General features: G+C 51.3%; 5 protein-coding genes across 5 annotated transcripts; 2 read left to right on the forward strand and 3 right to left on the reverse strand.

The window, feature by feature from the left end:
- Window positions 1–36: 36 nt before the first annotated feature.
- On the reverse strand, window positions 37–1,798 carry BDV14DRAFT_194974 (putative MFS transporter; the record flags this gene model as incomplete). Its single annotated transcript, XM_073772071.1, has 6 exons — window positions 37–618; window positions 670–764; window positions 822–901; window positions 949–991; window positions 1,081–1,329; window positions 1,378–1,798. 6 exons carry the CDS (start codon window positions 1,796–1,798, stop codon window positions 37–39), a joined length of 1,470 nt encoding a protein of 489 aa, XP_073633235.1.
- A 1,715-nt stretch (window positions 1,799–3,513) lies between these two features.
- BDV14DRAFT_41021 (uncharacterized protein) lies at window positions 3,514–6,436 on the reverse strand. The gene is made up of 4 exons (XM_073776706.1): window positions 5,035–6,436; window positions 4,140–4,980; window positions 3,741–4,057; window positions 3,514–3,688 (listed from the first exon to the last, which is right to left on the reverse strand). Exons 1-4 carry the CDS (start codon window positions 6,004–6,006, stop codon window positions 3,641–3,643), a joined length of 2,178 nt encoding a protein of 725 aa, XP_073633236.1. The 5' UTR covers window positions 6,007–6,436; the 3' UTR covers window positions 3,514–3,640.
- Window positions 6,437–11,917: 5,481 nt separating this feature from the next.
- Window positions 11,918–14,286, reverse strand: BDV14DRAFT_162878 (translation initiation factor eIF2B subunit gamma). Its single transcript, XM_073766943.1, has 3 exons — window positions 14,146–14,286; window positions 13,763–14,087; window positions 11,918–13,710 (listed from the first exon to the last, which is right to left on the reverse strand). Exons 2-3 carry the CDS (start codon window positions 13,941–13,943, stop codon window positions 12,143–12,145), a joined length of 1,749 nt encoding a protein of 582 aa, XP_073633237.1. The 5' UTR covers window positions 13,944–14,087; window positions 14,146–14,286; the 3' UTR covers window positions 11,918–12,142.
- Window positions 14,287–14,337: 51 nt separating this feature from the next.
- Window positions 14,338–16,099, forward strand: BDV14DRAFT_41068 (uncharacterized protein). Its single transcript, XM_073776707.1, has 2 exons — window positions 14,338–15,205; window positions 15,273–16,099. The coding sequence occupies exons 1-2, from the start codon at window positions 14,537–14,539 to the stop codon at window positions 15,891–15,893; spliced, it is 1,290 nt and encodes a 429-aa protein (XP_073633238.1). The 5' UTR covers window positions 14,338–14,536; the 3' UTR covers window positions 15,894–16,099.
- Window positions 16,100–16,511: 412 nt separating this feature from the next.
- Window positions 16,512–19,787, forward strand: BDV14DRAFT_41075 (uncharacterized protein). The gene is made up of 3 exons (XM_073776708.1): window positions 16,512–16,982; window positions 17,048–17,260; window positions 17,318–19,787. The coding sequence occupies exons 1-3, from the start codon at window positions 16,619–16,621 to the stop codon at window positions 19,591–19,593; spliced, it is 2,853 nt and encodes a 950-aa protein (XP_073633239.1). The 5' UTR covers window positions 16,512–16,618; the 3' UTR covers window positions 19,594–19,787.
- Window positions 19,788–24,250: the final 4,463 nt, after the last annotated feature.

The following is a 24,250-nucleotide window of genomic DNA, read 5'->3' on the forward strand; positions in this document are numbered from 1 at the left end:
TTTCTAGACCAAGAACCTAAAACCCCTACCCGCTACCTAACCCGGTACACCACCTCTAACTCCCTCTCCCCGATCAAGCCTCTTATTCAACCCCACAAGAATGAATCTTAGAACAGTCGCCGCCAAGATCGCCACAAACGCCGTCGCACAATTAACGCTCATAGCAACCACAAATCTTGGCTTGTCACTGTCGGGATACATATAGCTCGCATAGATACTACTCGCATTGCTCACGCAGTTGATACCCGCAAGTGCAGCCGCACGTTTACTCGCTGGTCGAGGGGGCGTATTTGAGATCCAGCCCAGTGCCACGACGTACCCCGTATACAGGGAAGGGACCATGAGCATCATTGAAAGGTGCCCGGGTGCAACGGAGGTGGTTGTTGCGGCTATTATGAAGGCTGCTACCGCGAGGTACAAGGGTATGGTAACATGAAAGTAGCGCTCGCCGGTATGGTCAGAGTGCCAGGCGTTGAGGAAGGTATTCATCACTGCGAGGACGTAAGGGGGCGCGGTGAGGAGTAGGGTTTCGATGTTGCCGTAGTTGAGGGTTTCAACGACTGTTGGAAAGAAGTTTGTTACGGAGGCGGAGGAGACGATGCAGAGGATTAGGAGCATCTTAAAAAAATCAGTTATGCGGGATCTACCAGGAGGGCGAGGTGGACATACCAGTATCCAGGTCTTGACGTCGCTGAAGGCAAGCATAGCGCCGTGGAGGAAGGATTGCTGTTCGCTGTCTACCCAATCGTCTTCACCAATGTCTTCTTCCAGTCGTCATGCAGCGAGTTGTTTCTCCTCCTCTGACAGCCAGCCGGTGGTACGTGGGAAGTTGGGCAGGATAAAGATGGCGCATATGGCGACGAAAATTGTAACAGCTCCTTCAATAATGAACAGCCAACGCCTGGGAAGTTTGTTACCATGTCTTTCAGGTACCTGTAAATAACATACCAAGCACGAAGTCCAAGCTTGCCGTCCATGTTCCCAGTTATGCCTGCTGCGATCAAGCCAGAGAAGGCTCCAGATATCAAAGAGCCAGATTATAGCGCTGCAGTACGGAATCCAAGCTATTTTCTGGTATACCAGGCACTAAGAAAGTAAAGACATTCAGGCTTGCCGAGAAGGTCAGTCCACATCTGAAGTCCAACCGAGGGTAAGGTAGGCGTACGAAGTAAACGGCCTCGACAAAGCCCAAGAAGAACCGGATGACAACAAGCCCAGCATAGTTCTGAGCTGCGGCTGTGCGTGTCGAGATAACACCCCAGAGAATCATGGAGCAAGGGAGGTAGATAGCCGGCTTTCCGAACTTTTTCAAGATCAAGTTGGAGGGAACTGTATCTGTTTAAAACCAGTCCCGCCATTTATCCCAAAGGCTCATACTTTGCATCAGAAGGTATCCAACGAATAGAATGCTAACGCAAGTCTGATACTGCACGCCTACCAACTTGAGGTCATCTTCCAGTCCAGCAGGCCGAGCAGCAGCCTGGAAACCGCAGTGAGTAGGCTGACTCTTATACAACCTGGCAATTGGGCCAACACTCAAAATGTTATTCCGATCAAGATAGTTGAGAATGTACATGATGATGATGATCGGTAACAATCGGGCGTCGATCTTGCGGATTAGAGCCTGTTCTGCCGCTTCACGTTCCTCTGGAGAGGGAGCAGCCACATAAGCAGGCGCTTCCTTCCGAGGGACAGGCCTGTGGGCATTGGCGACTTCTTGAACGACTTCAACGGTCTCAGCATGGTCCTTGTGGATGTCTCTATCCGGATCCTGGCTGATCATGTCTCGCGGAGCCATTGTTCCGTAGGACCTATGAAATTCTGAGACAAGTCGAAGACAATAAAGAATGGAGAGAAAGGGTGGGAGTAGCCGCACCTCATCTTCTCCGTAGCACCGTTAACCCGGGGTACCCCCGCGGTCAACGAATCTGTTTCTCGAGCCATGGAGTGTCTCCGAAAGCCAAAGGTCACGTTGCACCGTTGCAGTCAAGTCGTGGTGATCGAGGCCGGCAGAGGTGTTCGTTGTATTGCCAATAAAGGGAGGATGGAGGAGGTCCTGCCAATAACAGGGTCGGTAGCGGGGGCATTGGTCTGGGGTTGGTTGATGAGATTGTCGTAGAGGTCCCACTTGCTCGGAGTAGTTGTGGAGGAGGAAGAATCTGGAGAGCGCACGCGGGGTGTAGATTGCCTGTGGAATGTAGAGTGAAAGAGGAAGAGGAAGATGATGGGCAGACTGAACGAGGAAGGCATGGGAAGACCCGTGATCAGAGTCAAGTGACTAGAGGCCTTCCGTTGTCGTCTCCTTCTCGAGTCACAAATATAGTCGAGTCTCTGAAACAAGGCTGCAAATAAGCTTCCACCGAACTGCTATTAACCGAGCTCTGCCGGATTATCCCTTCCTGAACCTCTCCAGGCTGGCTCACATTCCTCTCCAGCTGCGTGGCATATCTCGGCCTAACACCGATGCACGTCTTATCTTTCAGATTTCTGCAGGATGTCTCTCCTCTCGTTGCCCAAAGGCAATTTATTGTGTCTCGGATGAGGTCTGATGCAACCAACAGACGATGCCAACTCACCGTGCCTCCGAAAACTACTGCAGCCGTATTTCGATTATCATAATTTCATCATATCTACTCGTCTACGGAGATTGAACAGATTCAGAAAATTTAAAGACGCAGGAATAGGAATGAATTGGTCCTTATGCCATCCAACCAGATACAGTATCACAACAGCTATGAGCGAGACAAAAGAGAGCGTGTGCATGAGATGAAAACGACAAAACATGGATACAGGTTCGAGTTCAATGCCGAGTAGTAAAAAGATACTGAGAAAGAGACAGGAGATGAATAAAAGCAAGCCCTGAGTATGCTGCAACAAGACCGGTTCAATAACAGATGTTCAAACTGCTTGAGATATGCCAGTGCATCGATTTCCAGAACGCGAACACACGATGAAATAGTAGTGGCCTTTGCGAGTTTGATGTCGACCCAAGAGAGAGAAAAGTTGAAGAAGATAAGGTGAGATAATGATCAATGGGGACTATGGCCCGGTTCCACGCTTGCCAAAGACGAAAGATTAAAAAAGACTGAAGTGAGTCGAACATTGTGTCGAAAAAGGAAGACAAAAATCCATAAACGTAACTGGATCCGTGGGGACAGGATAGAAGAAGTATAGATCAATGCCCAAAATCCTGAGCGCAAGGTAGATCAATGCGTACGATGCGTACGATCTGAAGAGGTCGAAGTTGGAGCTTCTCCAACACTCGATCGCTCCGTTTTCTTTTATTTCTGTCCGCTGCTGGATCCGCATCAAGGTCGGAGTGCATGCACAAAAAGAACACTCTTTCCATTTCCAGTGAAAATTGCTGTCACCGTAACACCAGAACATGTATTAGGACCAAGGAGGCCAAACATCGTGATCCGCAAACTGGGAGAGGCTGGATGCCAGAGGACCGAGAGTCGGTCAAGACACCAAGCAAGGGCCGACCGCGCAACCAAAACAAGTTGCTCTAGAGATAAACCAGGTCTACAAGACGCCAACTGTGGATTCCACACCCTTCATCATAGATCCATCGCCGATCGAGGTTAAATGAGACACGAGAAACGAAGTGAAAATGAGAACGCCGTTTGCAATGCTGCATTCAGAGAAAGTGTGTGTAGATTTTCGAGGTTTCGTGAACTTCCATCTCCTGTATTGCGGGTTAGCATTGGGTTTATTCTAGTGGTAATAATGAAACCTACCATTTTGAAGGTATTTAGCTCCTCCTTGATCTGCTGAGCAAGAAGAGGGGTGAGTCGATTGCACGTCGCGATATCTCCGCGACGGTCATATTCTCCGCTGGGCCACGTTTCGTGGAATTGGATCCTGGGGCTGAACAGCAGGCTCTTTGAAGAAGTGGTTTGGCCCAAGTTTCCGTTCTTTCCGTCAGGCAGGTCATCCGAGCTAGCGATTTTAACCGTGTCTGGACGTCGGATGCCGGTTCGCGGTTGGTCCTCAGGGGTACTGGGGGTACTGGACTGCGGCGAATCTGTCCCATTTTCGGCTTGCGCTTTGGCCGCTGCAGATAAAGCAATATCAGAGTTGGTTTCTATAGGACAGCGTTAGCGACTCGCGTGGCGAAGAGAAAATGTGGGTCTTACTCTTTAAAATACCCTTTCTGACAGCTGCGAGAACCTCTGCGCGCTCCCTGTCGCCGCCGACAATGCTTTTACGCGATTGCGGCGCATCGTCATCGTCATGACCAGAAGCAGAGGCAGCGGTAGCTTCCATTTTAGGGAAGACGGTTCCGCCATGAGGAAGATCCTGAGGATCTGCATTGGCCGCGACGCTCTTTCGGTCGGCCTCGATGTTCACAACCGACACTTGGGGTGCCATCGGCTCCGCCGTCATCTCCTCTCCTGGAGCAGCCAGAACCGACTTGGGTCGGAACAAACCAACGATAGACCGAGTAGATCGCTTCATTCCCTTGCCCATTTTCCGGAGCATGATCGATGCAGAAGAGGCAGTGGATGAGATGGACAAGTTGTCGGTGGAGTTGTTGAAGAAACGACCCTGGTGATGAGAGTAGATGCTCTCACCCAATCCACTGGCTTCCTGCTGTTCAGCGATGGCAGCCTGCTCAGCGCCCAGTTCTTCCTTGAGGAGATCCCTGCGAGACTTGTCCACTGAAAGTCCATCCTTGCGGTAGCCATTCTGCGACTGTTTGAGCAGCTCAGAGGCACTTCCAAATGAGAAAGCTCTTCGCAACCGTGACTTCCCAGGTTTTTGCGAATCGTTCTTTGAAAGTTCTGCTAGACGTTGAGAAGCAGGGCTGGCCAGCTTTGGCGGGTCCCGTTGGGTGGGCTGTGCAGTTTCCGGCGAAGTAGGGTCTGCGGAAACAGGTTGTGATAATGGGGATGGTTTAGTTGTGCGTTTCGTGTCGTCTGTCTTCGTTGCGGGCTTCGAGGCAGGCTTTGGTGATGAAGCAGCAGGGTCAGCCACCTAGTGGGGAATTAGCATGGGAGTCAGTGGTCAAAGAGAGATGGAACTCCATACAGATGATGTCGATGAGCGAGCAGAGTGAATGCTTCCTGAAACATCCCTATGTGACTGTGCCGACCTTGGCCGCTCTTGATCAAAGTAGTCTGTGCCCTTGGGCATCGGAATGGGAGAGGCCACTGGCAACTTAAGCTCAAGATTAATGAGGCCAGTGTTGTCAATGTTTCCCCAACTCCTGCGTCGATACCTCTTGGCGAGTTCTGGTTGTGGCTTCTCTGGCCGAGAGATATCGTCTGCGCTAGGGGCCCTAGTATGCCCCATATGTGACTTGTTGTCGGGTACCAGGTTCCTGCCTCCTGGTGCTCCAGACGTCGTCTCGTCCAGTATCGGAGGAGACGTGCGTGCCGGTGGTAACCCTTGGGGCACCTCTGAGCGACGGTTACCACGACGATATCGATCGGGCGAGGGACGAGCCACTGTGGGCGAGGACATATTCATGAATGCGGGTGTAGGAGAGGGCAGGTTGGCGGTAGACAGGGGCCGGATAGAAGGTTCACCGTGCAGTTGTCGAGAAGGGATAGCAGAGTCGTCCTTTGAGATATATGACTGGACGGAAGAGTTGGAGGATGAAGTAGATACAGAGCCAGCTGCAGTGTGGTTGACGGGGCGAGAGTTGACTCCGGCGAGAGCAGCATTCGCAGGGAGTTGGGGTGCGGAAGGGGCAGAGGATGTTCGATTCTCAGGTCTCAAACTAGGAGACCATGACTGACGGTTCTGCTGCACGTTGGGTGAATTGGAGAGGTTGGGGGTGCTGGTGAAGGCGTAGGGGGCCACAACCTGATGGCCCGACCTGTAGCCCCCCGAATTGCCCGTCGTGTTGTATGTGTTCCAAGACATGGCAGGATTTCGAGATTGTGTTTGCTGTAGAGACTGAGAGGCCGTAAAGGCACCCGAGGAGGAAGAGGGGCGAGTTTGAAGCACCGGGACCGCGCTGCTTTGCTGAGGAATCGTCTGTACCAAAGCTGCCATATTGTTCTCCTCCACTAATCGGAGAGTGGTCGAAGTCGGACGCGTTTTGGAACGACGTCTTCCGAAAAGGCTCTCCCCTGTAAACGAGGCGAATGAAACCTTTCGATGTTCAAATTGTATAGTGGTTGAGAGGAACTCGAGCGAGGAGAGGGTAGGGGGGAACAGGGGGGAAAATCTGTACCACGTATTCGTCAGTTAGCATTGTACGACCGAAAGCAACCGAGTTCGAAGATTGGATGAAAACCTCAACAGTGAAGGTTTATCCTGAGGAATGATCGGTGTCGAAGGTGACGAATTGTTTTGCAACGCCGACAAAAGGTAGCCCGTACCTGATCTAAGAAATGCCCGTATCTCAATTATAATGGTACAAACGAGTAGGAAAAGCGCTCAGATGGATGCAGAGAAGCGAATGCTGTCGAGAGAAAAGAGGAGCGAAAGGAAAGGCTTGAGTCGAACGAGAACCGATAAGGGAGGAGCCGGCGATGATGGAGGTACGATGTAAGGAACACAAGGGTCAAGGGCGGCGAATGCTGTCTAGAGCGGTCGAGCCATAGGTAAAGTAACAAGAAAGAAAAAGAAGAAAAGCGACAGAGAAAAAAGAAGATGGCAACGAACAGAGAGCCGGAGAGGTAAGAGAGAAGAGGAGAAACGAAAGGAAACGGTGACCAGATCCGTAGGAAGACACGGGGCTTCTGAATCAAGCAGAAGACGCGCCTGTCCGGGGAGGACTGGAGAGAATGGAGGGGGAGGGTGGGTAAGGGGAGAAAGAGCAGAAAAGGTGGGAAGTAGTGAAGAGGAAGAAGGAGGAGAAGAAAGAGGGAGATAATGGGATTGAGGAGGAGGGATAATTAGAATTGGGAATGATGGGATGCTGCTCTCTCATTGACCGACTGACTAGGGGGAGGGACAGACAGGGAGAGCGAGGCCGACTGCGACTGACAGGCGGAGACAGACGGGCGGGATTTTCCACTGCGGTTCTGTACGCGAAAAGGGACCAACGCCTCACAGAAAGCCCTGGCCCTTTGTCTGTGCAGGTCTTTGCGGTCGGTGAAGCTGCCAGATTCTGTCTAAGCTAGTCTGTTTGTCTGTCTTGTCTGGGGATTTTCTACGGTTGTTTGCCGTGGTGAGATGGGATCATGGAAGGGGGGAGGGAAAGTTTCTGGTGCAGATGGAACGCCCACGAGGGGAACCAGATCGATTAGCGGCTTAACAGCAACTTATGAAGTGACGGCTATTCTAGATGGCGATTACTCTCCGTGCAGCTGCAAGTCATACCAGAGGTTATTGAGTTGTCAGGAGAGTAGTCCTCTCCTTGGTGGGATGCTGAATTATTGAAGATCGGAATGTCGCTACATGACAGCAGTTTCATTCATAGTGTTCATAACATTAGTACAGTATGTTCAGACACAGCACTCTTGCTATCGCCAGAGTACAAATTGTAGATTAATATTAATTCTCCTGAATCCGCGCCAGCCAACCAGCGTTATCAACAGCTCGAAAGGGGTAAGACATGGCTCTGGGGCTGTACGGTAACTTCGGCTTTCATCGTCGTGCTAATGCTCGAGGTTCCAGAGTTCGTGGCCTTGATCAGTCTGTCAACTACGGTTCAGGGTCGCTGGTTCATGGACCGGCAATCTTGATGGCTCCGATAACAACCGCTGTGTGAGCGCCTTCAGTAACAGAAAATTAGACTACTGTGAAGCTCAATTACCAGTGTCCCAAGACTACAGTTTATCAATATCGCCACACTTCGTTAGAGGTTGGATTGTCAGTCCCATTTTCTGTGGGGAACCTTGAGTATCAAGGCTGTAACGGTATCAATGAAGATCGCGCCCAGCCAATCGCACCGCCAGCAGTCGCCTCCTTTTCTATTTTCCTCTCGGTCCCCTCTATCCATCCTGATACGGCAAAATAGCGGGGGCAAATGTTCCAAGCTTGCGAGAACGTGCTCGACGCCTCGAAGGGCGGTTGTTTGAGTCGTTGACAGGCAGGAGGGCTCTCATCCCTGCCAGCAATCTCGGTTCGCGGCTAACAAGGGCGCCGTCATAATCGTGTATTATGACTTCAGCCGAGGCCTTATCAGTCGCGATATCGCGACTTTTCTGAAGGAAAATGGTCGCTTAGCAACAAACTAAAGAGGCTCATGAACGGACGCTCGGAGGGAACCATAGAGAGAACCGAGCGACTCGGGTGAGCTCGTCAGCCGCCATGTCGCCAGCAGCCCAGACCTCAAAAGTCTGGAACGCTAAACAAGGTAGCCAAGTACTCGGTGGACTCCAGCCTCGGCGCACCTTGTAATTTGATGATAGGAGACTGCACGGTACGATTTCTATGGTTCCAGCAAGAGGGAAACTGAGGCCGAGACAGCTTTGGTAAGAAACCCACGGAGAAGGTCTACGAGATCAGACCGAAGATCGTGACCCCCAGATCTGCTTTATTTAGTAGGCCGGAATGCTCATGACTCGGTCCAGACCATCCGGTGCGACGTTGAAGAGTTCAAGAGACCATCCCTGCTCTTGTTCCTCACGTTTAGCGAACTACTGATATGACTCGAGTTCGACCAATAAATCCCTCCTAGTACACGAACCGGGCATTTTCAATCTCGAAATCTCACCGCGTCCATGGCTCAACGGACTGCGACCCCTGGATAATTCCCGCAGCTCAGTTCCATGGATCTGGCCGTTCCACGATGGGGACCTAATCAATCAGATCTCCCGCGGTCTGTGTTCCAAGAAAAAACTCGGTGGGGATGGATCTTTTGTTACAGATTGCTACATGTCCACCCGGCTGTGTAGCTGTACCGTACTCTGTACTCTGGTCTGGAGTTGCTGGAGTACTCTGTAGCTCAGCCTGACGGAGCATGATTCCGACATCTCTGACCCAAGATTTCAGGGCCGTAGTGTCCACGGCTCTGCCGGGTTCAACATGGTAAACAATAACTGTCAGCCAAGCATCAGCATTGGACTATTCATGCACTGCACACTGGCAATATTATGCGGGATCGAGAAAAACGTGGCTCAATAAAACTGCTCACCGAGTCAAGAGCGTAGCCATTGTCAGTCAGCCGGCGGAGGAAACATCACTCTCCGACCGAGTGGTAACCGCTCCCATGCGTTCTTCGGGCCTGCTGGTGGCTTGAGCCTGCTGAGAAATCTGCAGAAGTGACAGGCCCCTTCCAGACCCCAGTCGCCGGAATGAAGTACAACAATATAGAAGCGGTGGGTTGAATTATAGGGTCCATGTTGCAGAATCCAGCCTTCTTGTCCGCGGCATTCAAGCAACTGTGGAGAAATATATTTCTTCGTATCCTGAGCTCATTCGGCTGATCTAGCGATTGTTTCACCTTACAAGATCTAGCAGTTCTCGCATCAGATTAACTACTTGACTTATTGACAATAATTAATAGAACAGAGACCTCAATCTATTCAACATCTACAATCTTCGTTCAATATTTTGGCTCTGCGACAAATAATACCGTCGAATGCAAAGACTCAAAGCCCAGACTAGCGCATGCAGACCCATGTAAGGAGTTCCCGCGTGATCGACAGAGCAACGTCGCCGTTTTAGCACTCGATTTTCGCTTTCCGCGTCATCGTGCAGTCGCGGTGGACACTCGCATCAGGAGTCCAGAATTGGAGATACATTGGTTGTTCTTGATAACCAAGGCTCTCAGCATCATACGGTTCAACATCGCGATGAAGCACTGTATCTGATTACGAAGCATGAGATTATGATCCCCATACTTAGCACCAATGCAGCCAAGTCTATTCCTCAACTGAATGATAACCGCGGACCGAGACCTACAGCTTCTGCCAATGCCCAGGTGCAGGTGAAGTTATCACATTCCAGATCCTCCATCAACACAACGACCTCCATCAGGAGTCAAACACTACACAACAGACATCAGCTATCTACTCACTCATCGCTGTATGTGATCGGACAACCTTCCCATCTCAACACTCATGCAATTCCTCGACATGAAAGGGCAATTTTAAACGCAACCAGCGTCAAGTGAACTGGGACTCTGACTGGCGCTACCCCACAATATCAATTTCGCCCGCTCCCACTACACTATTAGTCCGGTACTGGTAGCCCCTCGCCCCTCGCCCCTCGCATTTTAGAGTGAGCACTAGGTTATCTAGGCTATGGAGTCGAAGATATGCAGGTGCATCTGCCGCGACAGACGACAGGAATTGATCAATGAGAGTTGGCATCTACGGCCGGCTGTAGTCTACTCCTGAACAGGTAACAAGTACGATCTGCCTGCAGGCCGCTGGTGTCATCAACAACTACCTACGAGTTAACGCCGAACGGTGTCTACACCCACGGAGTACTGTACACAAAGTACTCACGACCGTATCCGCGCCGCTATCGTTATCGCTGGCAGATAGGTGGATGTATCTACCTGCAGCTATCAAGAGGCTTTGCACATACATCAGCCAATAATGGTTCGCCATCGTTAATATTTTCTATCAGTCAACAAAAGCAATGAGCTCGAGTTCGCTTTATTGTCCGACTCCGAAGAACAGTATCAATGTTGACCTTCAGCATTGACCTACCGTACCATAGTCTACACCTCGTGCCCGGGCTCCCGCTCCCGGAGTGGTGCGTGCTGCTGATAAGTGCTTAGGCACGGCACGAGATAAGAAGATCTTCTCGTAGTTACCTGCTATCTATCCAGAACAGAAACTCCATGGTAACTTCATGGCCAAATCCTCGCAGAATGTGCTATCTACCTATCTGACAAACATTGTTGTCAGCTACCCTAGCAAAACCTTGTTATCCATGACATACCTACAAGTTCGCGCCACCACACCAGCCCGCGCGCCGCGGCGTCCAGCCAGCCAGCCAGCCGTCCATGCACACCCCCGTCCTTGTCATCACTTTACCTACTAGGTAGTCCCCCCTCACTACCTAGATATCGAAATTGTGGACTGAACCACAGAGTCGAATTTTTTCATATGCGGCGTGCTTACGGCTGAGATCCTCTAAAGTCCAACCATACTAGTATGCTCCGCAGGTATGGTAGCCTCCAAAACATACGGTGAGCGATCTAGTTCACGCAAAATGCACCAATGGTCTTCCCCAACTCGCTAGTCGTCCCTCTCCGAGCCGCGCAAAGGCCAAAAGGTAGCATTGACGGCCCGCCAATCCCTAAGCTAGTATGTAGTGTATGACTATGTATGTACTTTATTTAGCGAGAATGCAAGTTGACAGATGTAGAAACGCTTTTTCCTACTGCTCGGAGGTAAGCGGTGGAGTACTGGGGACTTGTTGAGTCAAGGGTCGGAGATTCGGGAGGGAGAGGGGGTTCTTAATGGGTGTTGGTGTGGTCCGTGTCTTAGATGGTGTGGACTACTGGACTGGTGGTAATGGTACTGGTGCAGTTACCGCAGTATGGCTGCATAGCGGGGTGATTGATAGATTCCAGGCCCACATATAGTATCTTTACGATTACGAAGGTCCGGCCGAGGTAGTAGTAGGTGGGATGAATGGTGTAATGTCGACGAAAGTGACGCACTGCTACTAGGTACCTACCTAGGTAGTCTACAGTACCAGGCCTACTGCAACTTGATGATTAGGTAGGTAGATAAAGATCAGATCTGGATCGATGGTTCGACAGAATGCTAATATCGAGCTTAGGCAGGGTTGCGACAGGGTATCTTGAATCGGTGATAAGTGCAGGGTGCAGGGTGCATGGTGGCACTGCACTGAAGCGCAGTGGCTATCTCAGCTGGGTGGTTCGTTATCTGATCTGCCCAGGGGTTCTGGGTCCTTGTTGGTTGATTGGTATTCAGTATCTACATATCTCAGCCCAGGTGCGTGCATGCGTCGGAGGCGAAGAGGGGTCTCGTGGTCTGGTGATCGGGATCAGGTGGTCTCAGCTGAGCGCGGTACAGTAGGTAATAGTGGGTAGTAATATGAAAGTAGATAGGTGAACCCTAGGGTATCTATACATGCGAACGACTATTTTATTCCTCCGATAAGAGACACAACAGGTACCTTTTCTTTTTTTTTTTCCCGCCCTATTCGTGAACAGCGTCAAGTCTGTCAATCATCTATACCAGTCATTATGTCGAGAGAGTACCTATGTAGCAGTAGGAGATAGCCGCGTAGATACTGGATTAGACATCAATCAGAATCCCAGGTCGCTGCCGTCGTCGCCGAAGTCTTCAGAAACAGCCATGCCCTCGGCGTCTTCGTCTAGTCCTTCGAAGCGCATGAACTTCTCGTTCTTGGCATCTGTTTGCTCTTCGACGCCGTGGCCGTCTTGGACCTCGCACTCCTTCAAGACGCACTCGCGCCCGATCTTGCTGCGTCGTCCCACGATGCACCCCGTCAATTGGCACCGTTCGCCAACGACGGCACCGTCCATGATCAGGCACCGGGTCAACCGTGCGCCGCTGGCAATGTGGCAACCTACACCGATCACACTCTCCTTGATCACGCACTTCTCTTCAATGGTGACATTATCGGCGAGTAAGCAATCGGACTTGGTGACGGTGCAGCGCTGAGCGACACCTGCAGGGTATGCCACCTTGGAGCTGTGCGCAAAGGGGGAGGCGGCGACCTTGCCAACGTCTTCAACGGGCTCTAGTTTGGCGAGGCGGAGCGAGACGGAGAGAAGGAGAGACGAAGCATCCACGCGCCGAATTAAAGGCGCAGACGGCAGGGATGAATGCATGTAAGCGAGCACCGGGGGAGTGGTGAGTTTGTCGCTCTGCGGAGTTTGTATGACAGAGCCGGTGTCTGTTCTTCGGACGCGAGAGGCGAATTGGAATTCGGCCGGGGCTTCGGAGGACAAGGCGTCGTGAGACTCCCCGGCGCCAGCCTTAGTCGTGCTCATGGCTTTGATATCGATTTCCTCCTCTAGTGATTCATCGTCCATGCTTCCGCTCTCGCCGACGTTTTGGTTCTTTCGGAATATTTCCTTCAATCGGAGCTTTTCCCCCAGACCAGTCTGCCAGTCGGCTTTGGCCCACCATCCCACAAGATCTTCGCTAACGCTCTCGAACTTTTCGTTCAATCGTGCCATATCCTTTACCCAATAGGGAAACACGTAGACGTGTGCATCTCGGTAGCTAGTAAGCATCTTCACTTGCGCATGCTTTTTCACGAGCGAATGACGAATGAGCAGCCCCTTGTCCTCCTCCATTTTCTCCTTCACCGTGTCCATGGGCATTGAAAGCACCAGCTTGGAGAGCCCGAATCGTAGCGCAGCTGGCCCGTCCTTTGGATGTGAGACTGCAGGTTCTTCATCTTGCTCAAGGGGAGCAGTGGCCACGAAATCAGTCACCTCTCCCTTGACACTTTCATCTCTCCCTTTTGTTTGATAGTATACTGCCAGACCGCCACGGCGCCCTCCTGCTTCACCTCCCATACCTATTGTCTTGGGACCATTTGTGTTCCACCCTCCAGCAAGCGTCGAGCCACCGAGGGCACTCTGAGACACCATCCATGCTTCGAGCAAAGACTCTCCAGGAATCTCGCATATCAGATCGCACGGTAGAAGAAGAAAGTCTGATTTTATACATGATTGAATTTCGGGGAGGCGTAGCAATTCGGCGGTACCCGTTGTCAATGTCAGGTCGGCGGGCGCTATGACGGAGGGAGACGGTGAGGGCAGAGAGGTAAGGTGAGGGTTTTGTGATAGCGCAGTCTCGAGAGGGGCGCGGCTAGGGGGAGGAGTGATGAGGGTGATGTCTGGATCTATTAGATATCGCACGAGTCACAAGGGAATAATGACATCACATACTGGTAATACCCATGCGATAACACCAGTCCAAAGGATACCATACCATAGGACGGTTCGCAATAGGAATCAGAGCTTTCGGGAATTCCTCAGGGTTTGATGTGAATGTGTTGAGAGAGACACCTGGTCCACACAGAATGAGGGCTTGGAAGCCCGTTGGGGGCACCGGGACAGAGTGTGGCATTTCGGCTGTGTTTTATGATTTGGCGATTCGTTATAGTACGTCTTGCGATGTGTCGCGAGCTCTTAAAAAACGCTAGAAGCCGGTGCGTGATGTCGCCGCGGGGATGAGGGGAACGCGCCTGGATGTGTGTAGAAAGCGAGAGATCTGGGGAAGACTGGTTGTAAGCATCAAAAACCAAGGTATTAGACGGTATACAGCATACTATATGCACTATTCACAAGAGAATGACAACCGCCAATTGTCGCCTTTGTTCCGCGCTCTGTGAGTCAAACCGCCATCACTCCGCAACTATTTTTCCAGGCCAGCCCACCTCACGTGCAGATAGGAGGCACTTGACTAAGCTAGAGCTACAAACTGTGCAAACAGGATCGAGGCCGCTCCCGTAACACCGCGGCAAAACAAAGTCACCAGCCACATGTTTGTCGCCCGAGGCCCCAGCCGCCGTCCCCCATAGTTCTCTTCCTCCTTTCTCATCCTCGACATCCCAGCCACCCTCCGCAACCTTTGAGTCTTCCGCGACCTTGAGATGTGAATACGACTATCGCGACCGACGTGAATCTATGCGCAGCCTATAATTCCTATCGTTGACCGCCATGTCTCATTCCCAAGATGGCCGCAATCGGCGGGTGGGTACTGGCTTCAGCTCCAGCGGGCGGCGTACTGTCCTGGGGTACTGGGCGCCTCTCGCCCTGACGGTCGGTATCGCCGCAATTGGTGTTGCGGCTTGGATATGGACAGAGCGCAATGAAGATGATGATGAAGATGATCGCGATTATCCTCGAGGCGGTGATCGATCCACAACTGGCGCCGGCGGGGTGTCATTTCCACCTGGCGATTTTGAGGGTGAACAGGCTCGGGCGACGGGAGCTGATGTCTATGCTGATACCCAGGAGGATGATAGTGTGGTAGCCCGCATGCAAGGAGCCCTGCGACGCACGCCCAGTCCGCAGCAGATCTTCGATGGCGCCAGCAAGAGGGTTGCCGCCGGTGTGGCAGCGGCAGGGGCGTTCGTCGGAGGTGCCTTGACTTCGATTCGCGAAGAGGGTAGAGGCGACTTTGAGGACCATTCCCGGTGGTCGGAAGAAGTGGAATCACGGAACCAACAAAGGAATCAGCTTGAAAACGTCACATCTACTCAAACGCAAACACGCAGTGTCGTTGGTGGCCCAGCGGCTACCGACAAGAGAAAGAAGACGGTAATCATTGTGGTATCATCTGAATCGTCGCACCATGGGCCAGCGGAACTGGTCTCCGACCACGTGGTATGCTCTATCTGACTCCGTTTTGATTCTCTCTGCACCCGAATGCGCTAACCAATTCCATTTGCAGTCTATACTTTCTCATCTCCCTGAACATGTCAATCCAGACACCGCTAAAGTCTTCGTCCTTATCTACGCTCCCGGATTGAAGCACGCGCCCAGCCAAGGCAGCCCTACTCACGATCTGTCAATCACATCATCATACTCAAACATCGCCCCGGAAGAAGCCAACCCATCGGTGGAGGGAACAACCGCGGACCTGTCCACGCTGGAACCTCGCCAGGTTGGAGATCCGGAAGGCGCAACTCCTTTTTTCAATACTCTATATACCCAGGCCCAGGCCATTGTGGAGAAGGAAACTATGATTATGCCATTTGGCACAGCAGGCGGATTCGTGCATCTTGTCCGCCATCTCTCTGCTGATACTGTCTACGTCCAGGAGTCATTGTCCGGTCAGGACGGCAGTGCAGTCAACCACATTTCCGGCTGGGTCAGGCAGGTCGTTGTGGTGGTCGGCGATGAGGGTGGTCGAGGCGGTCTTATCGACAGTGATGATGAATCGCAGTTGGTGGATCAGGATGAGAAGTGGTGGCGCAAAGAAGGAGTCACTGGCATCGGTAAGCGCATTGATGTGGTTGATGTGCTTCGTGTTGGCGATGATTGGCGACGCAGGATCAGTGGCCATGACTAATAAGCCGCGATACACTGCAGCTAGCGTGCTGCAGATACCTTGGATACGGTGGTTAATCTTATGACTGTTTATATTGCGCTCGGTACTTGTTACTGGATGGCCGTGATGATATTCCCTAGCTTTATGATTTGTTTCGACCTTTTGGGCACCTCATCTTTGTTTATATTATATGATGCTAAGGAAATGCCAACTACTATTGATGAGCATAAAAGAACATGAAAGAGAATATGCAACGTCTCAGTCACAATGCCTCCAACACAAGACACCTATGTTCTTTATAGGGCTTGTATAAAATTAGGCTGCTTACATAGCATGAATATAAAGAATATGTATCACGTGAGCAAGCCTCAAAGCAGCCATCACCTGACCATGAGACTCTCCTTCATGAACGTCTGGGCTTGGCATCACGAAACTCCTTCCCAGAGCGACAACCACTGCCCCAATATCTTGCGTTTTCACTCTGCTTGTAGCAGACAATTCTTCGATGGACTCCAGTGATCTAATTATTTAGCGACTCCGAGATATCTGCAACCCTCCGCGTCGAATCCCGCGCCGCCCATTGTCGCTCTCCGCGTCCGCTCCCCACATGTCTCGTCCCCCGGTTATATCATCGACGAACGAGTTTCGGAGCACAACATTCGTCCGCTATATCCAGCTTGACGTTCCGGAGAGTCGCTTCTAGTCGACTTTGACCGGAATCGCACTCCGGTGTTAGTCTCGAAAAGATGGCTGCCGCGATCTCCAAAACAGCCTCACATCCCCCTAAGATGAAGCGACCACCCCCGCCATTCGTCCAGACGGGCGTCAACGGCGTGAAACCACAGCCGTCGTCTTCCTCTCCTACTACATCAAAGCGCCTCCCCGGTACCCCACAGTCCGCCGCGGGAAGTTCTACCAGCCATCCGACTGTCAATAGCGTCAATGGCGTCGGCAACCTGAGCAACACGTCTATCAAGGGTCCTCTAGGCCGGCCTAGGAAGGAGGCGCAAAAGATAGGCGAACAGAACGGGAAGGTACAAAAAGGCGCGCTCAAAACGCCGACTCTGGACAGTGATCGTCGGTTAGGGAAGGTCCATCCGGAGCCGTATGGTTAGTGTTACTCGGTGTCCGGGGAGGTTGGAAATCTGCTTTGCTAATTGCGGTACAAACTACAGTAAAAACATCATCATACATCCTGAAAAAGTTTGCCAAATCACCTCCGTCCCTGATCTTACATCTACACCCTACGCATTTCCGCTTTGAGCAGCAGGATGGCAGCTTTCCATATAACTCGGAGATGAAGGTCATCATCGAACATATCCGCGCAGGAACCGTTCCTCATGATATGATGGAAGAACTACTGCGCGCCAATGTTCGTTTTTATGAAGGTGGGATGAATGGCAATTGCATCTGTCAAAGCTTTTGCTGACTAGGTCTTGATTCAGGTTGCCTTATCGTGCGCGTGGTTGATCATAAATCAGTATCAGCACAAACTCGGAAGACCGCCGCGCCGACTTCGAATGACAATAATACGCCATTCTCAATCCATAATTGGAATGAACATATCACACCGTCTGCATATGCACCATACCCGAAGCAAAATCAGCTGACGTCGGAAAAATCGGCGAGCAATGATACAGCAATTGAACAATCGGAAAGTAAAGAAAGTGGAGAGGGAGAAGGACAGAACCAGGAGAATCAGGAGGCTGCGTCATCTCAGCAGAAGCAACCTGTTCCCATGCCTCGTGTCTTTACGACAGTTCTCCACCCGACTCCTCGCTCATTACAAGCAGAACTGACACTGCTTGCAACGACATCTGATCCGAAAGCCGCGAAACAAGCAGCGGCAGGGTCGTCTCGTCCTCAAGCCTCCACAGCGGCCCCTCCCTCGCCTGGTGCATCGACACAGCCTGAACAGGCCCATCCCGCGAAACGACAGAAGATGCTTGTTGAACCACATGAACTTTTGGAATGCGAGTCCAAAGTGACGAGAGCTCTTGCTCCACCTTTGTTCTTGGACCCTGTGGACAGCTTGGATGATGTGCACATTCTTCTCAAATACATGGAAAGCCCACTTCACCGCGATCCGCCGCCGTCACCTAAGCGGAGGAAGCGCACTGTCGCCGAATTGGCAGCTGATGAAGCACTTGCCGCTCAAGAGGAGAGGTTCATGCTTATCATGGATGAACGGCTGGAGCCTACTACCTCGGGAGGCGCGGGCGCACCAAAGTCTGCCGCTGTTGACGACGCTGGAGGTGCAGTACCGTTCGAACCTCGCTTCTCTCGATTCAAGATTATTGAGAATATTCGTCACCAACACGAAGAGAAGATGAGACGCGAGAGCGAGACCAAGGCGAAGCAGGAACTGGCCAAGAGGCAGCAACAAGAGCAAGAACGAGAGAGGCGCCGATTGGCAGAACAACGCCAGGCAGAGGAACAAGCCAAAGAAGAGAACAGAAGACAACAACTCGCTGCACAACAGGCACAGGCACAGCTCGCAGCACAGCAACAAAATCGACATGTCATGGCGCAGCCCAACGGTGTCAGTCAAGCGCAGCAGGCTTCGCCGGTGGTGCGCAACCAAACTCCCCTCAATAACTCATCTCCTCTTGTTAACAGTGCGATGACCTCACAGGCTAGCGTGCCCATGACAATGACTTCCTCGATGCAAGGCGCCGGTAGCCCCCAGAGACCCCCATCTGCTTTGCAGCACGCCCATCCGAACATGATGAGCAATCCCATGGTACCATCTAGGAGCCAGCAAGGCCAGAGCAGACATGGCACGCCGCAGATGACGCAAGGAACACCAGCGATGTCCCAAGCAACGCCAATCATGCGCAATGTTACTCCAACACAGCGCATGAGCCACGCTAGTCCACCGCGCTCATCGATGGCTCCAACACCTGTTATGAACCAAGCGATGATGGCAACGCCACAAATGGGCGGACAAATGAACCTCACTCCTCAACAGCAACAACAGTTCTTGATGCAGCGACAGCAACTCCTCGCTCAGCAAGGTCATGTCAATCACAGTCAGCTCACTCCACAACAATTTGCTCAACTCCAGGCAAACGTACACGCACAGAACAATATTCAAAACCATCAGCAGCAGATGATGCAGCAACAGCAGTCAAACTCCCAGCCTCAACAGCAAAAGTTCGCCAATCCGCAGGCATACCAAGCTCAGCTAATGCGCGCTCAACTCCAACAAATGCAGATGGCACAACAGCAGCAGCAGCAACAAAGACAACAGCAACAGCAACCGCAAGGTCAACAACAGCCCCAAGCTCAGCAAGGACAGATGCTTCAGAACAGCCCACAGGTCAACGTACAGCAACAACAGCAGATGTTGATGGCAGCGGCTCAAGCCAACGGCGGCCAACTCCCGCAGAACATGCAAGGAATGAATATGCAGCCGCGTATGAATCCGCCGCAGCGTTATACACAGCTCTATCAACAGCGACTTCTGAGATTACGGCAGGATATGGCTAGTCGTTTGATGCCTCAATACGGACCGCCCACTCAATATCCGCCTCAAGTTGCTCAAGAGTATAGCGTTGGTCTCGAACAAGCTGCGAAGGGCTTTGTGCATGATATCATGCGACGAGACCGTGCGGAAATTGCTGCTGCTCAACAGCGGCAAGCCCAGGTTGCTGCTCAGCATGCCCAAGCAGTACAGCAACAGCAGCAGAATATGATGCAGAACGGAATGGGCAAGTAGATTCATTTTGACGTTGACGATTCATGGCTAGGGGGCGGCAGGTTTGTTTGTTCGTTTCATGATCTTCGTATATTTGTGCTTCCTCGACTCCTCCTTTTCATCCTTTTAACCTGGGGGGTCGACCCATCAACCCCCAGGCCCTCTTACACCATCCTCAGACATTCTAACCACACTTCCTCATATTTCCCCCCTCCCCCTCTCCATTGACCGCAAGAACCTTAATCTCTTTTGCTTATTCCATTTGGGAGCAATGTATAGGACAACCAGGGACTCAAGATAAAACAGGGGCTGGCGTTGGCGTTTTCCTACACTTTGAGATTATTCATTTGCTTTGCTCTGCGCGGTTGGCTTTGATTTTGGTTCTTCGCCCTCGCTCATCGTTTGCTCCATGCTTTCATCATCTTCACTTCTTGACCACCCCTTTTTACCACCTTATTTCTCTTTCTTGTTTATGATAATCTTGCTTCTTGGGGCACTTGTATCATTGGGTCAAAAGGTTATCGTCTTTGATTGTTTGATTATTGCTTTCAGCTTTTTCTGCGTGATTATGTTATGCTCTGCTTTTTGCGTTGGGACGGGAGCACGCTGGAAACGAGACTTGATACCACTTTTTTTTATATAAGATTACCGTTGCCGGGCTCCATGCGTTTGGTTGGGTTAGTTGAGTTTAGTCGAGGCGATACCGGTTGATGAGAGAAAGAATCCAAACAGTTATTATATCTTGCTCCTTGTAGAGGCCAAGCAAGTAAAGTACTAGGTAAGCTAGATGATCGTGAGTACTATCGGATAATAATTGAGCAATTGTGGAAGGCACGACGCAGCTGGCACTTGCCCTTTGTGCACTCCCCAGGTATTCTCATCAACAAGGAAGGTACGATTTGTAATCTTCACCAGTCGCTCCTCCCCTCTATGCACCCATCATGGGTGCCAGGCCCTGGAAGGAAAGTGCGACCCTATGTGCACCTGCCTTGGGAATGGCACCAGTGTACGCAGGTAGGGATGGTTGTAGGGGAGGGTTCTCGTTATATATCTTGACCTGCTGGATGGGATTGTTCCGACCGAGTCCCTGACAAAACGATCTGGTATCCACGGAGAGGCTTCCCAGAGCATCCGGTGCAGCAGGTAACTCTAGTACCTGACCCTCAACTCAGATAAGTAGTCACGACATGCTACGCAGTAGACTTGCAGCAGCACGGCAAGCAAAGAGCCACCACGGCTTACAGTCCTAATTTCGGGCATCCTCGCCCACCTCTAGCAAGATCGAACTCACCGCATACATGCAGAGAGTACTATTCTACACCTACTCGTCTACTGAGTTGACAATGCCTACCTCTGCCTTGGTCTATGTAGGAATCAAAGTTACTATCCAAACCTAAACTTAGAACAGCGCATGCTTAAATCCTCAAGTACCGAGCTCACGGTCAGTGCGACATGGGGAAGGCCGTGCAATCCCAGAGCTCCAGAGCCAGACTCAGGATCGAGGGCTGAATGGTTGGGGCCAAGGTGAAAGAAAGCTTAGGCAGAAGGGTAGGAGGGCGAGGCCAGAGTGCAAACTCTCTCTGACTCGACGACAACCACTGAGGCGATCTGAAATCGGGGAGAGAAGCCAACGAGTCCGGGATCCAAGTTAAGGTTTGATTCCAGGATACTCTAGCATTCTGGGAATCTGTACAAGCTCAGTCAGCCGGCCAGCCAGCCACTGTCCCGTTTAGGAAGGAATGGGAGGATCTGCGGATCGACAATGATTTCCGATGCATGCATGATGGGGAGCCGAGGGCCTTGGACTAGATGGGGGCTGCGCGATACGTGCGGTTCTGAGGCGTTGGCGATGTTCTAGCGCCATGAGTATGTACCTACAAATGCAAGTAAAGCCAAGTAGCGAGCTGAACAGCCGCGCGCATCAGGAGGGAACTAGAGGTCTTAGATTGTTCTCAGATAGGCATGTCTTGTTACACCCTCGCGTGCGCACGCACCTTTTGTTCTTAGTGTTCGCCGTCGTATTCTCTTTTGAGCGAATAAGAATACGTATGTAGCTGTGGGGTAGGTATGGTATGCATAGTCCCGTTGGATTGGGTCTGCGCGATCTGCGCACTGAGCATTCCAAAGAGAAACAGTTATGGGGCGCTAAAGAGTAGAGAGAGATTGCGCCAGATTCAATGATGCGAAGCTAGCTGCAGGTTCCTGAGTTAGGTAGTCTAGCTCGGGAGTCGTGTCGTCGATCCGGCGACTACTGTACTGTGGTTTATAGGGCAGAGTGGAGAGCAAGTCAGCTGTTGGCTAGAGTCGCATCGCATCGCATCGGTGAGATGCACGCCATTGCCAATCTTCAGGGCCCTGCTTCCTGCTCTGCGGAGGCTTGGGGCGGTAGGCAGATTTGATCAATAAATGACGTTGCTGGGAATGTTAGAACGGCAAGGAGAAATGCATACAGATTGGCGACCCGCGCCCCACAGTGCAGATTGGAAACGGGACCAGAAAAGATTTCTTTGTCTTTAGTGTTCGAGGTTAATGAAGTGAGACGCCGTTGGCCAATGTGGAAGGAACGACCGGGAAGGGCACGAGTAGGTAGTAGAATGTGGTGGAAATCAGCATTGCCACCATGAGCATCGGCGACAAGACTGGCCATCATGCAATGCAACCAGATTGCGGGCGTTGAGAAATGGAACAGTTGCAAGACAGAAACCGCGCGGACCTGGTCTCGTTTTCTTCATTGGACAGTAAGAACGATCGGAGGAAGGGGGAATGGCGGGACGCAAGGGGTCAGATCAGAGGCGGATGCTGATGAACCTATAATGTCCTGCATCGTGGCCCTTATCCACTCAGTGATCAACAAGGGACGGAATTCTGCGAAGGAACGCTACGAGCGTGTTATATACCATATTCACTGAGATAGGCTGAAGGCCAATTACGGGATGGGCCTTCCGCAGGTGAAACACGCTGCCTGCATCGGCAGATGGCGCAAGTCACGGAAAAATTATCTAGCTCGCTTTTCGACTCTATTGAGTGTCTCAAATAGATGTAAGGGAAGAATTAGCGGTTTCTGGGGTGGCCTGCGAGAAGAAAATGTAGAGATTGAGACGAGGGAAATCGAGCCCGGATATTCGAAGCTGTACCTCGATCCCAAAACCCAAATAAACCACAATCCCAAAGCACCAGGTCCGGAGAGGAGCAAATCTCTCAATGGCTAAAAGTTTCGCTCTAATCTTGTAGTCCGTTGAGGGCAGAAAACTTAAGAGGGTTGGATAATCTTCAAGCATGCATTATCCGCCGTGGTGCCTATACCTCGTCGGATTTCGCCAAGGTTTCTTTGGGGGTTTCTGCTATGATCATTCAGCAGGCAAATGGGTACCGTGACTTACCGAACAGCGACACCTGCTTGCGCGGTCTTCTGAACAAGAACTCCAGATCCGGAATCAAGACAAGTAGCTTTGCCAGAACAATGCCCTTGTTGGAATTGTATCATAGGGAGGTTCTCTGCTCACAGAGAGCTGATTGAGGCTGAAAGAGCCTCCTTGCTCTTTGCAATACGCACTGTGCTTGGGCCTCTGGAACATAATCCGGAGCTTAGGTTCACCATTTAAAGGGGGGAAAGTAGAAGCTAGGCGCAATAGCTTACCGTTATGAAAGATCGAAGTATAATCAAACGATCAAAAGAAGAGAAAGAACTGACCTGATCGTGATCTAGTGCCAAGGTACGCCCACGTTGAGATGATTCAAGATCCAGCAGAGGCCTTATCGTAATCTGGGCCGCGGAGCTCAATGTGGAAGACGTTTGAGAAAGCCTCCCCCACACCCGTTTTCACCGACTCAAGCATCTTGAGAAACCATCTTTGCTGTTGAGCGCCAGTTAACCATGGCCATCGGCAAGCTTGGGTTGATTGCCAATATATTGACGGATAGCCCGATATGTGAACAATAGACTCCGGGTGATTTATTCTTCCGAAAAGTAGAAGACGTCATAGAGGGAAAAAAATAACGGGCTTTGAAGTAAAGCCCTGGTGGCAATCTGGGGATGGCTCAAATTGCCCGATGATGCCCTTGCGGCGTGCTGGCCCGTGCTGCAGGGGTCTGATTGGGAAGCAGACCACGCGAAAGGTAGGAAGGAAATGTTCTATCTCGTGGGAGCCCGGTACTGGCAGACTGGCATGCGATTGTTAGTTTATGGAACCAATGCGATGAGACTTCGCGAATGATCCAACGAGTTAAAGCGTAATCCATCGACATCTATAGATAGATGTTTAGACACTTGTTTCTCTTGAAAACGCCTTCAGTTAGCAATACTGAGATGCAGTAAATTGTTTACGGTTCAAGTTACCTTGGAAAATTTAGGCTGTTTCGTGGCGGTGTGGAATTGAGGCATTAGAGAGTCCCTTCGTTGATAAAGCAGACGTACGGCCATTGCGTGTTTGCTCTCCTTGACCCAAATGTCCGTAAATTAGAAAAAGGACGCGTCATAGGAGCCAACCCGAGTATAGTGGAGTGTAAGGGAATTGATCTAGACCTTTTCATTACCTCAAAGCGTCAATGTCAGGGGCCGATCTCTCAACCCGGATGAGCAAAGCATCGAGGAATGGTGCGACTACAATGCTCCTTTGGGACCATAAGCTTGGGACGAATGTATCTTTTGGTAGACCAGCCATGACTCGCAGTGCCTTCT

The sequence above is a fragment of the Aspergillus stella-maris genome, assembly GCF_047715825.1.
Source record: "Aspergillus stella-maris strain CBS 113639 unplaced genomic scaffold BDV14scaffold_2, whole genome shotgun sequence".
Taxonomy (NCBI): Eukaryota; Fungi; Ascomycota; class Eurotiomycetes; order Eurotiales; family Aspergillaceae; genus Aspergillus; species Aspergillus stella-maris.

Excerpts from the sequence above, each read along its gene's own strand:
- BDV14DRAFT_41021 (XM_073776706.1), bottom strand. The coding sequence starts at position 6,006 with ATGGCAGCTTTGGTACAGACGATTCCTCAGCAAAGCAGCGCGGTCCCG. Across the intron at positions 4,981-5,034 it reads CTCGCTCATCGACATCATCT|GTGGCTGACCCTGCTGCTTC; the intron begins GTATGGAGTTCC and ends ATTCCCCACTAG. Across the intron at positions 3,689-3,740 it reads AGCTAAATACCTTCAAAATG|GAGATGGAAGTTCACGAAAC; the intron begins GTAGGTTTCATT and ends CCCGCAATACAG.
- BDV14DRAFT_162878 (XM_073766943.1), bottom strand. The coding sequence starts at position 13,943 with ATGCCACACTCTGTCCCGGTGCCCCCAACGGGCTTCCAAGCCCTCATT. Across the intron at positions 13,711-13,762 it reads TTATCGCATGGGTATTACCA|ACATCACCCTCATCACTCCT; the intron begins GTATGTGATGTC and ends TAATAGATCCAG.
- BDV14DRAFT_41068 (XM_073776707.1), top strand. The coding sequence starts at position 14,537 with ATGTCTCATTCCCAAGATGGCCGCAATCGGCGGGTGGGTACTGGCTTC. Across the intron at positions 15,206-15,272 it reads AACTGGTCTCCGACCACGTG|TCTATACTTTCTCATCTCCC; the intron begins GTATGCTCTATC and ends TTCCATTTGCAG.
- BDV14DRAFT_41075 (XM_073776708.1), top strand. The coding sequence starts at position 16,619 with ATGGCTGCCGCGATCTCCAAAACAGCCTCACATCCCCCTAAGATGAAG. Across the intron at positions 16,983-17,047 it reads GGTCCATCCGGAGCCGTATG|TAAAAACATCATCATACATC; the intron begins GTTAGTGTTACT and ends TACAAACTACAG. Across the intron at positions 17,261-17,317 it reads CAATGTTCGTTTTTATGAAG|GTTGCCTTATCGTGCGCGTG; the intron begins GTGGGATGAATG and ends GTCTTGATTCAG.